The sequence below is a fragment of the Pagrus pagrus genome, assembly GCF_965226575.1.
Source record: "Pagrus pagrus genome assembly, chromosome: 13".
Classification (NCBI taxonomy): domain Eukaryota; kingdom Metazoa; phylum Chordata; class Actinopteri; order Spariformes; family Sparidae; genus Pagrus; species Pagrus pagrus.
In genome coordinates, this window is record NC_140197.1 from 17,491,779 (window position 1) to 17,509,243 (window position 17,465).

The window sequence follows — 17,465 nt, forward strand, 5'->3', positions numbered from 1 at the left end:
AACAGTGCCAATCCATTGTCTTTTCTATCTAAAATAGATATAAAGGTCTCATGCATGCCAGTCTGTTTTTCAGAGACTGAAAGCCAAAGCGCATCACATGCTCACTGAATATATTTTACAACCTACAGATGACAAACTGAAGTGTTTCTGCCATGAGATTATGTTCAGAATTTAGAAGAAAAATATGTGGGAAGATCACAGATGACTTTAACTGGCAAGAGAAAAGATTTTTGTTTTAATGTATCATTATGAGGTAAATGCTGATTGCACAGTGTAAAAGAATAATGACACCACCTGCGCTTAGATTGGTTCCCTTCAAACCTCGCTTTCACTTTTCCGTTTCATCTGCCAGACACGAAATCTCCCAGGAAAATCAAGGCACGGGCAAATCCAGTCAGGTTGACAGCCCGGCACCATTTCTATCTGCTTTCACACCTCTATAATAGAATAAATTAATGAATAAACTCTGTTTTGTCTTGTTTTGTTGGGAGTTGCTACTCTGAGGAAAACGTAAAGCAATCCAGTTGTCTTTGTGACAGCTGCACCAACAACAATACCACATGGAAATACATGTACATCAACAACCTGATTCATTAACCGGACAAACCACCCAAATCAATTTTTATCAGCCATAGACTTAGGCTGTAAAACACAGCAGAGAAGTAAAAAGTTCTAACTATGGCTGAAACTATGGCAGCATAACTCACTCCTCAGTTGTTTGTGTACTATGTCACCTGTCAAACACTCAAGTCCTTGCGACATAAACAATGGCTGTGTCCAACATGGTGAACAGATGGGACAGACGGAGGGATGGAAAGCTGAGATGTGGATTTATAATCATAGCATTTGCACAATTAAAAGTTGTCACCATTAGAATCCATTGTAGCGTACATGGATTCAATCTGCCACCCACAGTTCTTCATTACAGAAAGAAAATTTACAGCCAATGTCGCATTTTTTTTGGGGCGGGGTATTGCTTTCAGTCTGTCAGGAAATTGACACCAGTACAACACGCGGCACATCCCATTGTGCTGCTGAATTTAATTAGCAGTTTTGCTGCTCATCAGCAGGGGAGCTGAGAGACATACAGCAGTTAAATCAAAGTGTGCCACTAGTGACACGAGTTAGGATGCCAGACATCTTTGGACTGCAAATGAGCTTCTGGGAACTGAAGCCTGGGGAGTTAGCAAGAAACAAACAGAGAACCAAATAAACCCTTATGCCACGGTGGGTTTCAAGCTTACAACACACACAGAAGTGTGGCCATCACAGGCATCATGCTGGCATTAATTAAAGTCCAACAGTGCTTCCTGGCTTGTGTGATAATAATAATGAGAAGATCTGACAGTACAAGCTTTTACTTATTCTTCTTGTTTGCCTACTTTTGATAAAAAAAAGAAAAAAGAAAAGGTGCCACAATTTGCTCAAAATTCAGCAGGAACGCCTTTAACTGGAAGACCCATGCTATGATCACAGTAAGTTTGTTTTCATATTTTTGCATTTTACATTTTAAGGCTTTGCTTCGATTCCCCGTTGTCTATAAGATATTTGATCCTCCGCCCGGGCCAAAGAAAAGCTATATCAGGTTTTGCCACCAAGACCTTCAGAAATGGACTTACTTGCATGATGAGCTCAAGATGGCAAAGTTTAGACCAGTGACTGAGGCGGTATTTATGTTACCTAGCTTCATATTACATTTATTACCATTTATCTCATTGATCTTTTGCTATAGCTTGTAGGGCGCTGTTCTAGAAACACACTTAAAAATGTGAACAGAGAGAGAAAATGTCTGAATGATATGATACACAGGGTGAGGATGAAATTATCCAGAAATCAAACGTTTATGCAAGACAAATACTGCACAAATACACCACTGGGAACCACCAACAATGCTCCTGAGACCCATTTGAGATAAACAACTATTTTGGGAAAGCAAGAACTATCTTCACTGTCTGCAGATCTGCCCCAGTTCATCCCAGTAGAGAGCCAGTGACAGGGAAACATGGAAACTTACCTAATTCTCTGGAGACAGGAGACACCGCAGCACTCTCCCCAATCTTAGACATTGCATCAAAATATAACTTTCCCGCCAAGGTCATTGCTGGGAAAATAATAAAATTATTGTTAATGTTTGTCAGGATCCCCAATACCTGTTGGAAAACACCCTAAATATTCTTTAATAAATGGTTAATGAGCCACAGCTACAAGATACATTTTACGTCAGAGGAGTAGACAAAGGAGGAGGGACCTTCTAGTTACGAGCATTTGTTTTTCTAAACTCAACCGTGAATGTTTATTAATGTCGTAAAAATGCTCACCAGCCACGGATTTCTCATAGTTCTTGCCCAGGTTGACCAGATTCCTCAGTCCTGGGTTGAACTGATCCATTACACTCTGGGTGGAGACAAAAACAGAGACAGTCAGTCATGATCTCATTCAAGCTTTCCATGGTTATTTGGTTGAAACACTGTTGAGTCAACAGGTGGGTGACTGTCTACCTGACTAGTGACATCAGATGGGAAATTCACACAGTCATGTTAAAACATGTTGACTGTATATTAACACGGGCTATGAACTATGACCTTTAGGCACACATTGACCTGCTTGCGGTGCAGGCAGTCTTACATGTTACGTGGAAGATGACACAGACTGAAGAACGAAGGAAAAGGGAAGTGGGATTCTCATTCTTAACATTCCTCAATCAGTGTCTTATCTCTGTGATTATGCAAATTATTGAGCTATTCTTTGTGATGACTATGAGAGGATAAGGGCTTATCTTGGATTCACACCCAAGCCCAGAATGCAGGAAATCATACAAATTTGGTAAACCGGTCTTAAAACAACAAAATGCTACTTCCTGGAAAAAAATACTACACAATGAGCATTTTTCCTTTATACAAATTTGTGTAATCTGACACCCTGATGCTCCACTTTCATTTTAGCTCGTTGAAAAGAGCTTCAGTTTATGAGTGAGACTCAACAACTCGACTGCCCTTCTTCGGGAAGGTACATGCTGCTGCTTTAAGTAATGCATAACCTTAACCCTATGGCAAACAATGATTCATGAGCCCAGCAGGGATCACAGACTCCTCATTCAGACTTTTAATCTGTGACATATAAGCCACAGAACTTTGATCCTCCAATTTCAGATTTCATTAAATATATAAAGCATGAAATCATTAACATCATGAAATCTGAAGACATCACAGCCACTGATGTAAATATATTGTATTATGTGAGCCTTGGGCTACCGTTGATTATAGCTCTGAGCCAGAGGTGACGGCTGCCGAGGAGCTTGCTGTATAATCTTACCACACAACACACACAGCCAGCTAAATTATTAAACCTGGAGTCTTTTTCCTGCATTTCATCACACCAAGGAGCTGTGGGGGCTGTCCCGAGAGGAGGGTAGTGGATAAAAGCTGTTCAAAAAGTCTAAATGGTTGCAAGAACAAGCATTTTGTCTCTTTTATTCACCCTCCAGCCTCTTTATACTTACTCACCTTCACTTTTTCCCACCAGTGGAGTGCAGCACGCACACCTGCCTACACGGTGTAGTTAAAACTCTAAGGAACTTACATCCATTTACTGGTTAGTTTATCTTTTAACCTCAATGAAATCACATAGCAAACATGTCTCATTAAGTGTGTCTTGGAGGACAGAAAAAATAACAGCAGCTGACTTTCGAAGCACCTTCTTATCTTTATTAAATTAATTCTACTTAATCACTAGAAGGCACAGATGCCAGAGTACGTTTACAGCAGCTCAAACGATGCTGATCAACCAAGGCAGCACTTTAATGAGGAAATGGCACTCCTAGGGTGGGGCTAATTTCTTCAGAAACCTGTGATCTAAACCCAGTAATAGTCAGCTACTGGCTTTTGGAGAAGCCTCTGCTTTCATAAGAAAACTGTTTTATTAAAGGTGCACTATGTAGTTTTGGGGAAGAAAGTTTAACCAGAGGGGAAAGATCTTCATTGACTGATTTCTTTATGCCTAAACAAATTAAATAAAACAAATCGACTGAATAAACAAACTGACCTTAAAGGACAACACAATTTCAGACTGTTTTTGTTTATATTTGGCGGACCCTGCCACCTTCGTAGCTTCAAACAGCACCTTAATTTCCTCTGGGAACGGCTTGTTTATTCAGTTAAGGAAAAGATGAATATTTCAGAGTTGGTATTATTACCTCATTAATATTGTAAATACGAAAATTCTGAGTTTTAATTTCTTCTCCAAAACTACATAGTGCCCCTTTAAACTGTTTCAACACATCAGTCTGTCTGTATTTTACTGATGCAGAGGTAAAGTTGGCAAACAAGAGGCTACAGAAAAGCACAAGAGCCCACTTAAATCTTAAAAATAACTTATTTACAGTATTGACACTTACTTATAATACAATCTTTATTATAAAAAAAGGTTGAGTTTCACCCCATCCTTCCCTCATGTTATTAGCAGGTAAACACTTAAATTTAAGCTAGCTTGAGCAACAATATAGCTAATTTTAAAACACCTGTTAGCTAGCTCAGGTGGTTAAAGTCAGCAGAAAGTTGGACTACAGCAGGCGGACACATGGACGTATGGAGGTATTTTTCCCTCTCTTGTCGCGGTCGCACCTGTTGTGTTCGCACCGGTGTTTACTCACCTTGTATGTACTTTCTGTTAGCTTGTACACCTCGTCCGTGTTCCTCGACATGTTTAACGGTGTATCCCTCGCGACGCCCAACGGAAAAAACAACAACAAAAACACTAAAACGACAACAACAAAAAGGTCCGAGAGGAGGGGAGTGAGCAAAAAACCTACGGACACATGAAATCCCTCATAGCCAGCAGGAGACGCAACACGCACACATACCAAGAAAAATGATCAAACTGTGGAGGGAGGTGCTGCTGCTGCTGCTGCCGCTGCTGCTGGGGACCGACAGCGCTGAAAAAGCGGATCTGTCAAACTTGTTGTAGGTGGATAGTTGAGAGAGAGGAGGGGAGGAGGCCTGTGGAGGTGTGGAGGGAGGGAGGGAGGAAAAGGTGGACGTGTGTCAAGTCGGCCGGAGTTAGAGGGTGAATCACTTTTCCGGTCGGTTGCCTTCAAATTAAACCTTCTGCTGCTTTTTAGTAAATCATTGACCACAGTTACCCCTCTTTAACCAAAAACAGTTCAGGTGCCGGTTCGGAGCCAGTGCCTTTTCTGAGGCTGGGGGCGGGGTTATCATGACCAAGGACCAGACAAGCCCCCAGGAAAGAGCGGCAGGCTTTGAAGACAAGGATGTTTAATTATATCTGGACGCAGCCATGGAGATGGAGCCCCGTTCATTCCTGTGAAAGCTGCTCTACCTGGATCTTTCCTGTTATGGGCCCACAGAGCATGCGTGCTACAGGGACTTCCACCGACCGAGCTGGCTAACTTCCAGTTTAGCGCCCAGCTAACTTGAATGGGGATAAAATACATTAATCGTGCGGTTTATTGGACCTAATGGCTGAAATGATGGCAGTCAAATGAGTCATTTCACAGGGGTTTTACCACCGTTTTACAGATGCTTTTTTTCACAACATTAGCTCATGGGGAAAAGTCTTTTTGGGCCCCATTGCATCACGTGATATTGTAATTACACAGTCTAGCCACTATGAAAGTTGGCTTCAATGCCTGGTGCTCTTCCTGGGGGCTTGAGTGGCACCAACACTTTGCTGGTCTAGAACAATGAACAGCATATGCCAGGGGGTGGGGGTGGGTTATCGTGACCAAGGACCAACTAAAACCACTTACGACCAGAGCTGTTGTAGCGTGTTCTGAGATGTCTATGGGAAAATAACCAAAAAGACTTTCACTATTTTTACTAATCAAAGCAACAGTGGTCCGAGGACCAGTCATGTTTGGGTGCCAATGTAGGCACACAAAGCCAGGAGCAGCACTTGTAAAGAGTCGGTGTCGTCATATTAGATTTGAGTTCAATATTTCATATTCGTTCCTAAGAATGTTGAGAAATTTGAGACGTACACAGTGACCAGTGATGTGACTCTGCACTGGCTCTCAGGCCCATGGATATGCAAATCAGTTCTTAAAAAGTTCGCAAGTTGAACCAACTTTGAACCAGAAGGAGCACCAGCCCAGATCCAGCACTTGGTTCATTCTGGTCGAAAAAGGGGTAAATGTGGTACAGCGAGTTTAGAGCTAAGCTCAAGAACACCATTAGTAAACACAAACATTGAGCTGATAACAATGATGGGTTAGCAATAAGGTTAAATATCTTGGACATTTTATTACAGAGAAAAAAAACGACAGATAAGGATATTTATAGGCAAAGCTGCAAACTGTATGCACAAGCAAATATGCTCTCATGCAAGTTGCAGTGAACATGTCTCTTCTCAGAGCATACTGTATCATCTTATACTGTGCAGTATAAATGTTTGAACAAACATGAGGTTTATCACCACATGCTTCCAGTGGTGCAGAGTGTAAAGATATTGGTATAAATACTGAATGATTAATGCAACAGGTTTCTTTATGTACATGAAGGAGGTTGATAAGGCAGCAAAGGCACGTATATGTAGGCTACATGTTATTAAAAAAACTGTATTTAAACTAAGTAGAAAAAATTATAAATTGAAAGAAAATGGATGTCTAAGTGCTGCTTGGTTGTTGCGCAAACATTGTCACAGAGTCAGTGTATGATTGATAAGGTTCATCATGGTGATAGCGTGTCATCTTTTATGATCTCCAATTGCTTTCAAACAGCCCTGTATAATTGTGCTTGTCTATTTTACAACACTTCTTATTATGACTCAATAAAGATTTAACGTCCCTTTGAAATCATTGGTTCTTCTTCTTCACGCTTTTATTTTGAAGGCCTTGTTCCAGCGCTGGATGCCTCTGTCTGGCTTGACAGTTGCTGCAGGCAGGTAGAAAAGGTGGACAGCAGACGCAGTGCTGGAGAGGGGCGCTCCCTGGAGGCAACTAATCCATAATACAATGAAAACACACATCTCATCTGCTGCACACACACACACACACACACACACTCCCAAGTGCTGTGAGCTGAGGTAAAATTTAGGGGGGTAGACCACATGGATGTAAAATATTTGTTAAGTTGTAACTTTCTGTAGTAAGTGTAGAAATTGTGGGAGTAATTAAAGTTTTTTGTCCTTTTATCCCTCGATTCTGTCTCTCCTGGTTCAACTTTATGGAGTTTACATGATTTAAGGTTTAAATGTTATAGGCCAAGACCACAGCTAGGCTTCATCTGTATTGCTAACACTATATAAAAAACACTTTCAGTGATGCATTGGAAAATTAAAGAATCAATAACATGTCTGGTGCACATTTTACTCTAGTGACACTTGATGCCTTTAGTAACAGAAATTGCTTTGGATGCAGGAATATATTTACAATGACATCTCAAACAACCAGGCAAAAAAATAAAGGTTGTATTTCTGACATTAGAAAGCTACAAGGGGAGCTCTTTGAAATGTCACATCATGGTATTGAAAAAGTTTCATAATTTACCACTAGATGTCCCTCATGGTCAGCTGATTTCCTCTCAGGCTGAGAGAAGTTTCACAACCTCTGAGACCAAAATATTAACATGCATGATTTGCCTCAATTTATGTTTGTAAAGCCCAAGTACGCTCCGCTTTTCCATCTTTCAATATTCAGCGCTGATTTGATTATTTCTATAATTACACGTTTTATATTGTATTACAATCTGACATGAATCATTTGAATAGATGATCAAGAAAACCTCTCATGAAGGCTGTGCACTCTTTTGTAGTATTTGGACATCTTGCCTACAAATCAAACAAAGCATCGGCAAATATCAGTATCAATTGCGGGCGCAAATATGCCGGGCCTTTGCTTTGTAAATGTCATTTGATGTTAAATCTATGGAAAGCTCCCTGCAGCCACGGGGAGCTACAAAAAGGAGCTGAATGTAAAATGAGATTGTGCCCTCAGGCTCTGAACACATACCCCTGCTTTCAGCCCTCAAAATGCTCTACGGTGACACATACAACATAATTAGTCTCCAACACCACTATGTAAGCGGTATGCTGTTTTTCTTCTGTCTCTTGCTGTTATCTCCTGCATCACGGACGTCCTGACAACCTCCCACTGAGTTATGTTCCTGTAGGCAGGAATCAATACTAAAAGAATGTAATGCTAAATAAAGCAATATGAGGGTCAATTATAAGCAAGTCACTCATATTTCTGAAGGGCTGAAAAGTAACTTCAGACTTTCACTGACTTCTGTGCGCTCAAGGACAGATGGGAAGTAATAATGTGTTTAGAATGGAAGAATATTTCTTACATAAGCCTCACTACGTATTTAAAAGAAAATGTTCAACAAATATTCAAGGCAGAGTCAGAAAAAAGAGACAACTTTCAGTGGAAACAAGTGGCTGATGCTGAAATGGCTACTAAAAGATAGTGAGAGTTAGGCCTAATCATGAAAACACTCCTTGCCCCCACCACTTAGCCCTACCTGTCAGTTTTGTGCATTTACACCTGAGGGTCGGTACTGTTTCTCAAAGATCGGTGCAGGCTGGCAGGGTAGAAGCACAGGTTGCTATTATTAGCCTATAAAGCACGGCTTGTGGCCCGGGAATGAAGCATTGTTCCTTTTCCATTTGACGACTTGGTTGACGGCGTGAAGTCGAGAATGAATTGCCAGCGCCATGCTTCTCCATCTCCATCAATGGCAAATGGCATTGTGATAATACCAGAATTGCCAAAATAAATCACCAGAGAAAAATGGAAATGTTTGTGTGCGTCTGTTCACAGTATACAACTGTTCTGACCTCTGGTAGACTCTTGATAAAGACTCATGAAGGGTGTCCTTCCTTTGGACAAAACCAGAGCGCTCTAAGGTGAAATGTATCACGACTTTCTACGTGTTGGTGCCCCACCACATACAGCTGCTGCCTTCTTTATTCTTTCCCTCTCAAGCATCCGCCGCTGGCTCTGAGCACTAATCTTCCAACTTACTGTAAATGCACAGCATGTAATTTCTGCCACTAGTGATCTGTCAATCAAAACAAAACATAACCAACACAACCGAGGTCTGGTTGTTTTTAGACATTTGTAAGCAGACGTGTTACGTATTAAATATTTAAGCACGCTCGGCTTCAGTCTGTCTGCTGCTGACGTGCGTTCACATAGGCACGCCACTGTCTGAAAATCTGGACATCCAATTTATCCAAAGTTGACCCGTCCTATCATTAAAATATGAATGTGCTGCATTGAAATGGACTTAATAACACCCTGTCTCCCGTCATCTTCCCCTTTTACTCTTCCCCTGGGTCTACCAATCATAAAACCAACTTCTATAAATAAATTGGTGTCATTAGCATCAGCTGGGGGCCGAGAGGGGAAAGAGAAAAGAGAAATCAGGCACCAAATTAAAGCATTGCACAGTTTGTTCACAAACCTTTGAGAAACACAGTTTTTGTAAAGCGGCTCAGTCTTCTTGTGCTGAAAGTTCGCCATGTACTGTACTCTCTACCAAGCTAGTGCTGACCTCTCATTCATTGTCTCTGCCGTGCATGTCCTCTCAAGGACAGCCGCCTAGCCGTTGTGATGGAATAACTAAGTCCACCGAGGCATTCAAAATAGAGCCCGCTCACGCTGTGCCAGCAAGGCCACCTCCTTTTCAGAAATGCCATTTTTTTTCCCCCGGCGGTACTTCACAGAAGCGGTGGGTAGACAATAGAGGCGGCTTAAGAATTCGCTTTTCACCCTTGAAGAGCGCACACGATTTCGCAGTTTTACAACCCAGCGAGAATAATCAGCGGCAGCCGGGTGAAAGAATCAATTGTGAATATTCCACGCAACTCTTTGCGATTCTTTTATTTTTTTTTGACGTCATTCGTAATGTTCCTAAAATAGTACAAGGTTGGATTGAAACTAAGGAAGATAAAGATACAAAACTTCTGATTATACTCATCCATTTTAACCAGCGCCCAGTGTGCAAGGAGACTATTATCTTCAGACTGAGCTGCGATGCTGGAGCTCATTACTTTCACCAAGCAAGATCATAAATCTAGCCTTAATCTGTGGGGCGAACCGAGGACCTAAGGCCAGACAACTAATTCTCACGCACAACATTGTTTCAAAGTGCAAAGAAAGGCTCTTTTTGCACACAACTGCATCAGAAGAACGACGGATAGTGAATTCCACGGTGCATCTAGCAGAGAAACAACACATATCCGAGCGCCTAAGCGACACAGTAGCTGCAAAGTATCCATTACACGAGCAGTCTTCTTCAGCTTCGCAGTTTTCACGGTACAAATCATCAGTAAACAGCAGGCACACAACTTCGACAAGCTCATCATGATGGATACAGAAACAAAGATTTTAGCAGCTTTTGGGCTGCACCGCACCAAATTATTCCCAGAAACATTCTCAAAGTTGAGGCAGACATGAATCTCAGTCTAAAATAAAACCTGAATAGACAATGTGCTGGTGCCTGAAGGAGGCTGAAAGTACTTGAGCAAGCATATGAAAATAGATTTTTTAAGTGAGTGGATTTAAGCGGGTCAGGACGATTTCATTGTGATTTACAACTTTATTTTTAAAGTGGCCGTAGATGGACGAAATGTCCATTCTGTCACTCATCGGCGGGGGAAGCATGTTTATTTTCTCACAACTCATTCGTATTCTGAAGTGATGAGAACAAAGGACTGGATTTTTATTCTTATGAGGAGAAAGGGCTGCTTCCTGAAACAGCTGAGTCATCAGCGCAGGTACTCTTCAACGCTGTACTCGGGAAGACGGGGGATGATTTAATGTACAACTAGCAAATAAGTTATAGGAAGATTCTTGTTAAAGCTGCACAACCAACTTTTCACCGTTTTATTTTCCACTTATGTCCAACAACACGCTCTTTCAAAGGTGAGCTCGACATTTAATAACTAATCACTCTCTGTGCCGAGAGTCAGCTCTGTTTTGACCTTGTAAATGGGTGAAATAAATCAGGAAAGAACCTCCAGAGTTGGAGATGGAAACAGTTTCAATGGACTTCTGAAATGACTGCAAACACACACACACACACACAAGCACACACACATTCATATACACAAGTGAACAGGCCCCGGTACCCGAGGGTACACAGCGGCGAACGTTTGCTCCTGATGATATTGCGGTCAGCAGTGTGTGAAAATTTAATAACCGAGCCGATGTCAGGCGCCACATCTCCCTGGATCAGCTGTGTCGGGTAAACCTGCCACGTATGAGCCCTGTATGCCTCAGTGACACCACCAAACTTGTACGAACAGCAAACAGAGCAGCCATGATCCCTGTATCAACACTAACTGGTCGTCCTATCAGAGGCCTGGTTGTACACGCTGTAATTAGAGGCCACTGGAGATTTTCACAGCTGATTTTTACGACTGGAATCTGCACAAATCTGAGGGTCATCTTGTTTAGAGTTAGAGATTGAAATCTGGATGCGTGACATATACGACTGTAAAAGTCGTATTTGTAAAATGTCACGCTAGATGCCAACGCTGTTGTGTTACACACCACGCTGCCTTTGCTCTGGAACATCAGCGTGCTAACTAAAACACCGTACCCCCAGTGGACACTCTTGGTATTGCAGCATTTTCCCCCCTAGACCACCATCATAAAAGAGATGTCTGTACAACTGTGGACAGGATACCTCGAAGATCAGTTATGACTCTACTGCACACATTCATTGGGCTGCATAACCAGGAAGTAAACCAAGAAGAACTTTTTTGCCATGAGCCTCGGGTGACTTATAACCTTTCGCTTGTGTCCGTTTGATGGTTGGTTGGTTTGTAGGAAGGATTACACAAAAATCCCTGAACAGATTTCAACAAAACTTGGATGGAGGATGGGTCACGGCCCAGAATAGACCCCTTCAACTGTTGGTGTGGATCCAGAAAAAGGCACAGATCCAGGACTCTTTTTTTCAGTGTTTTCCAACTTGTTAATTTCTTAGGAAATAATGCATCGATCTTGATGAGAAAAATCGGGTGTGTTAGGGTTGCTGGTTTCTATGAGTGTATGAAAATCACATACTGTTGTCTGATTTTGTTTAGTCTAAATAAACAAAGGCAGCATAAAGAAGGGTATAAGTTGCAGCTGTTTTGCGTGAAATCTGTCTAAAAAGGCCTATGGAGAGCTTGTCACTTTCTCTTGCCTTGCAGTCATATCATCCTTACTGGGCAAATCAATGTCATATTGAAAATGCCACAGACCACAAATAAACTTTTGTCTGGAGAAACAAGTTGAGAGTGAGCCTGACTGCAGAGCTCTATGCCTGGGGCCCCATGCGGGGTGTACTGTTGATTCACATTTAGAGTCGGAAACAGTTGCTATTTTAAAAACTCACCTCCATGCCTGGTGGCATTAACACGAACATTGATCCCATAATCATTGTGTTTATGCAGAACTCCCTGCAGAATCCAGACATTTTTGATCACACCAAACATCTCAAAGCTGCAAATGCTCGTAATGCGGCACTGAGACATCTCGCCCACGAATCTTGTCTGAATGAGACAAGAGCTGTCATTTTCTTTAGCAACAAAGCTCTGTGCTCCGGGACCTTGATTCGGTACGTTTGAAGGCTCTTCATACACACACACACGCACGCACGCACGCACACACACACACACACACACACACACACACACACACACACACACGCACACGCTCATGCAGTAATTGCTGTCTCTGTCATCAGTATGCCTTCCCTAAATACTCAATGTTTGTATCTGGGTTAATTACACTTTCCTAATCCCTCTGAATCTATGACTTGCCATCTGAATCTGCCTGTTATGACAGACAAGGGAAGCTTTGCACTGTTTGTGTAATATTACCATCCTGCCATCAGATGTGTTGCATATCTCCTCTCTGCAAACACAAGCGCACAAGGCAAACTGTAAGCAGCTAATGAACAACTTGTGCTCGCGTTTATAATTCATACAAGAGCATGAGACGGTTTCCACAGCATGCAGCTCTTTGTGATTTATACGTGAACATGATATCCTGGATTTCCCCGATTTACTATATGAGCTGCACAAGTTGCTTGGATCATGGTCCTTAAGTACATCTGTCAAGTAAAGATGAATTAGCCATATTAGTGAGTTGCAAGCTATGCTGACAACTGGCCACCATGTCTGAAATCATTGTTGAGCAGCATCATTTTATTTGTGTGCATGTCTGTGCATTTTTCTGCGGCTGATTAAACTTGGATGTATTTCTCAACCTTGAGTAGGTACATATTTGCACAGGCTTTGAAGCTCTCCTCAAAGGTCACCGGTTAGCACCGCGGAAGACGACGGAAATAATGCAGTGTGCTCCAGTCCTTTGAGCATCATACAGTGCCGCTCTTTAAATCCCCTGAGAGCGTACGAGGAGGATGTCACGGAAATACAAGGGTTTATAACACAGCCTTTATTTTATAAAGGAAAATTAGAAATTTACAATTTACAATTAGAAAGTTGTAAAGGAGCCATGAAAGGACATCCATAAAAACTTTTTGTACAAACTTAAATTTGTATATTCATAAGAAGCGGGATTACAACCGAGGCTGAACATGCTCTTGTGAGGAAAATGATGGCCTTTCGTTGTCTGTAGCCTTGTGAGGAATGACTCGTTGAGTACAAGCCTGCTATCAATTATGCAAAATTTACCGCGCTTAATGTGAACAACCTTGAAACTCTTGCAGGGCTTTGGCACAATGAGTCAGTCTAAAGTCTCATTGCGATCAATCACCGCCGATGTAGCACAGGTGAACGATGGGCCTCTTGGCACAATCCGAGCCTGCGCCAAGTGCCCCCTGCCTGTAAATCTCTTCTGACTGTGCATGTCAAATGCATTTTGCTGTCTTGCTTTCAGAATGTATGACTGCTTGATTATCTAATGGTGTCATCTGCTATTCATGATGCATTGTTACCAAGAAGTAGAGCAAGGCTGATAAGTAATCAAATTATGCAATTCTCCTTTGAGTCAGTGTATTGCCTCGTGGAGCTGCTGTGTGTGCCTTAATATTGGATGCGTGCTCGTGTGCAGAAAACTCTCATTAGCTCTACATCTGTGCGGTTCAAAGTTTAGTTTGAACAAATACAGAGCCCCCGCATCCCCGCAAATACTGCGACCAAGGGACCGGTGACCGCACAAAATGAATTCTGGTTTTAACGGCATGTGTGTTTTGTTGTCGTCAGAAGAATCTCATCAACTGCTCCAAAGGCTCGTACCGAGTGCTAATGTGTGCAGTGGACGAAACCATTGTGAAGCTTACAAAGGGCGGACCCAATCTGTGATCCGTTTTACACGTTGAAAACAAGCTGTCCACCGGCAATCCCACGATGCCTTGGCATGAGTTGGTAGACCAATGAGAGACCGTGTTTCTGAATGACAGCCTCCATCAGGCTAAACAATATTGCCCACCACCTGCAACAAACTTGAGCTTCTGTGTTTTGATTACCCCCTATGAAACATTACAGCCCTCTTCCATTAAAGCAGAGTGCGTCATTAACTCTCACGTGAAAGCTGTTGGCTCCCATTCATTTGTTGCAAATGTTAAGTTCACCGTTCACCAAAAACATGAGCATGTTCAATTATCACACTCTTTGAGGGCGCACAACCCTGAGACTTTGTGTAGAAATGTTGTTGAAACATGCAGATGTAATGGTTTGCAGAACGCACAATACAAATTAATTAGATTGGTAATTGGGCTGCTAATCTTTCGAATCACAAATCAGTTTTTTAACCTGCATGAGCACAAACGTATTCATGTTAAACCGTCCACTTTTCCTCTGTAAGGCACAAGCGCATCTGCTTCAACTTTACCCGGCATCCTCTCAGCCACGTGGAGTCGGCAGGAGGAACATATGGGCAACGTGACGATACTGACCTTGGCAGCGAGGCTGATGATCTCGGCTGCCGTGTCCTTATCGTATAATAACCATTCCTCTCACACTACTCTCAGACACACAGATGCTTATTTTTCTATGCTCTCGGTCACTCCGTTTGTCTAGGCTGCTCCCTCGGTGTCCAGAGCTCAGACACCAAGCAAAAACTTGTTGTTGTTTATGTCAGACCACTCGCTGAAGCGTGCTGGGGCCATGTTCCTCCATCTGTCCTCTCAACCATGTAGCCTTGTCTGTATTTTGTGCAGACTAAAGCAACAAAATAAAGCAGGATGGGCTTACTTTGAGCGAGTGGGAACAGGAAGTGCATATTCATAAATAGTACGCTCTATAAATAGGGCCTGCATGGATTTATATCCACAAATAAATGGTTTTATGTCCCCAGATCCCTCTCCTGATGACAGTCACATGATCTCCTAATGTCAGTGGAGAGCAGGGCTTAATCACACCAGCAGGAGTTAGTGTGTATGTGTGCGCACATGCTCTGTGAGCTGGCTGAAGGGAGGGTAGGTTCATCTCTTGGGTAGGAAACGTTGGCTGCTGGTGATTTCGTTAGCAGCGGTGGAATGATCGAGATAATACACTTATCCACGGGCCCTCTGGGAGAGGGCGAGCCACCGACATCTGATTAGATTCCACAAAGATAAAAGGATCATGACGAGTCACATGTCTACTTTATTACTGGGTGACTTTGAGAGTCTATCCCATGAAACAACATCAGATAATAAAGTGATGACTTTCTGTGTTTAATCTCCAGTCAAGAAGAAATGATTTGTTTATTGCACTCGTGTTTTTGTACATTGAGCTACTGAGCTGGAATTGAGGAGAGTTTTATTTTCACACCTGCTCATCTTAAATCACATCTTGTTCTTTAGTTTTCCACAATAACAACTGAGGCACAAGTAATTCTCACTGATGTTCAGGGATTTTTTTTTTTCTGTTGATAATGAGAACATCAAGGAATGTGAACTTAGTAGAAACCTGAAATTCTCATGTGAATCAATTTAAAAAATGAAGTCGAGATATAACTTTGTTAAAAGTGAAAGTCACTCATACGAATAGTACATAAGCAAAAGTCCTCAAGTATCTGATATGACGTGTACTTAAGTATTAAAAGTGCTTTCCTGGAAATAAATATACTTAAGTATCAAAATTACAAGTAAAAATAAATTAAACATGCATTTACTGTACATGTATGTATAAACTGTGTACTTAGTGTTGGCGTTATCGGCCTTGCCAATTATCGGATCTGATTTTCAGCATTTTTCTGATGATCATAATTTATTTTTTAAACCTGATTGCACATAAATAAATTTATTTGAAATTGATCTGATGCAGCATGAAGTCTGCAAAGTAACTTGTAACTAAAGTAGAAAATACATGTAGTAGAGTTAAAAAGTACTTTTTGCCTCAAAGTGGATTGGAAGTATACATGTAACATAAAGTACAACAACATCAAAGGTGTACTTAAGTACAGTGCTTGAGTAAATGTATTTAGTTACATCCCATCACTTAATACTATATATTTCATGTATAGCATAAAGGAATAGTTCAACATTTTAGGATAAACCTGCTCAGTGACATCCTTTCCAAGAGTTAGCTGAGAAGCTTGATACCACTCACATGTCTGTACTGTAGTTACCAAACAAATGCCATCTGCCTGCTAGCTTAGCTTAGCACAGACACTGGAAACAAAGGGGAAACAGCCGGCCTGGCTCTGTCCAAAGGCATCATAATGTGTCTCGTTTGTTGAATCCATACACAAACCAAAGTATTAGACGGACACATTGTGACTTTATTACCTGGTCGGGTGCAGCCACTTCCTCTAATCTTCATCACACAGTGTGGTTGCCAGGCAACCAGCAGAGACTAGGTTAGCAGGCAAGACACTAAAGGTGATTGGAGTAAAACACTTTAAGAAGTTATCACCATGAAACTTCCCACGTTAAATATTCAATTTAAGACAGTTATTTTTGTATCACAAGATTTATTAAATTGTAAATGATTAAATATGTAAATGAGGCATTATCTAGTTAAATATGTACTCACTTTCATACATTGAAACATTGGATTTAGCCTGGTTAGAAAATTGTTTCATTTTGTTAACATAGTAGAGTCGAATGCTTTAACAGAGGAAATGTTCGATATCTCTTTTTATCGCTCCTTAAATCAGAGAACACTGTCAACAGACATAAGAAAATCCATTTTCGCCATGTTTTTAGGAATTAAATGTTTTATAAATCAGACTATGAATGATATATGAACACACCCCTCTGTAAAAACCCTCAGAATATAGATAGGAATGAGACCAGATAGTTTGGTGTGTGAGCGCCACTGAAGGGGAGAGAGAAGAAGATGTCCTTAAACAGAGACTGTACTCTGTGAGCTTTAACTAATAGGTATCAACATGAGATATGTTTTCTGACATTTTAAGTTGAAATATGCAAATGAGGCACTGAATTAGGCTACAATAAACTAATCTAAATGTGTATTTTGGACATTTTCTTTCCACTATTATTCTTACTACAGAAAGAATAAAATAATAATAATAATGATAAAAAAGCTCCACATCTCAAAAT

The 17,465-nt window shown here is 41.4% G+C and overlaps 1 protein-coding gene across 2 annotated transcripts in view; it reads right to left on the reverse strand.

Moving 5' to 3' along the window:
• baiap2l1b (BAR/IMD domain containing adaptor protein 2 like 1b) overlaps positions 1-5,035 on the reverse strand; it is a 29,041-nt gene extending 24,006 nt beyond the window's left edge. The window contains exons 1-4 of one of the 2 annotated variants that reach the window (XM_084370466.1): positions 4,859-5,035; positions 4,649-4,752; positions 2,319-2,394; positions 2,015-2,101 (exon numbers count right to left, since the gene is read on the reverse strand). In XM_084370466.1, the coding sequence (XP_084226592.1) occupies positions 2,015-2,101; positions 2,319-2,394; positions 4,649-4,699 (214 nt within the window). In that variant the 5' untranslated portion in view covers positions 4,700-4,752; positions 4,859-5,035. Of the gene's footprint in view, positions 1-2,014; positions 2,102-2,318; positions 2,395-4,648 lie in introns of both variants that reach the window. The other variant, XM_084370467.1, reaches the window with a different exon arrangement.
• Positions 5,036-17,465: the final 12,430 nt, after the last annotated feature.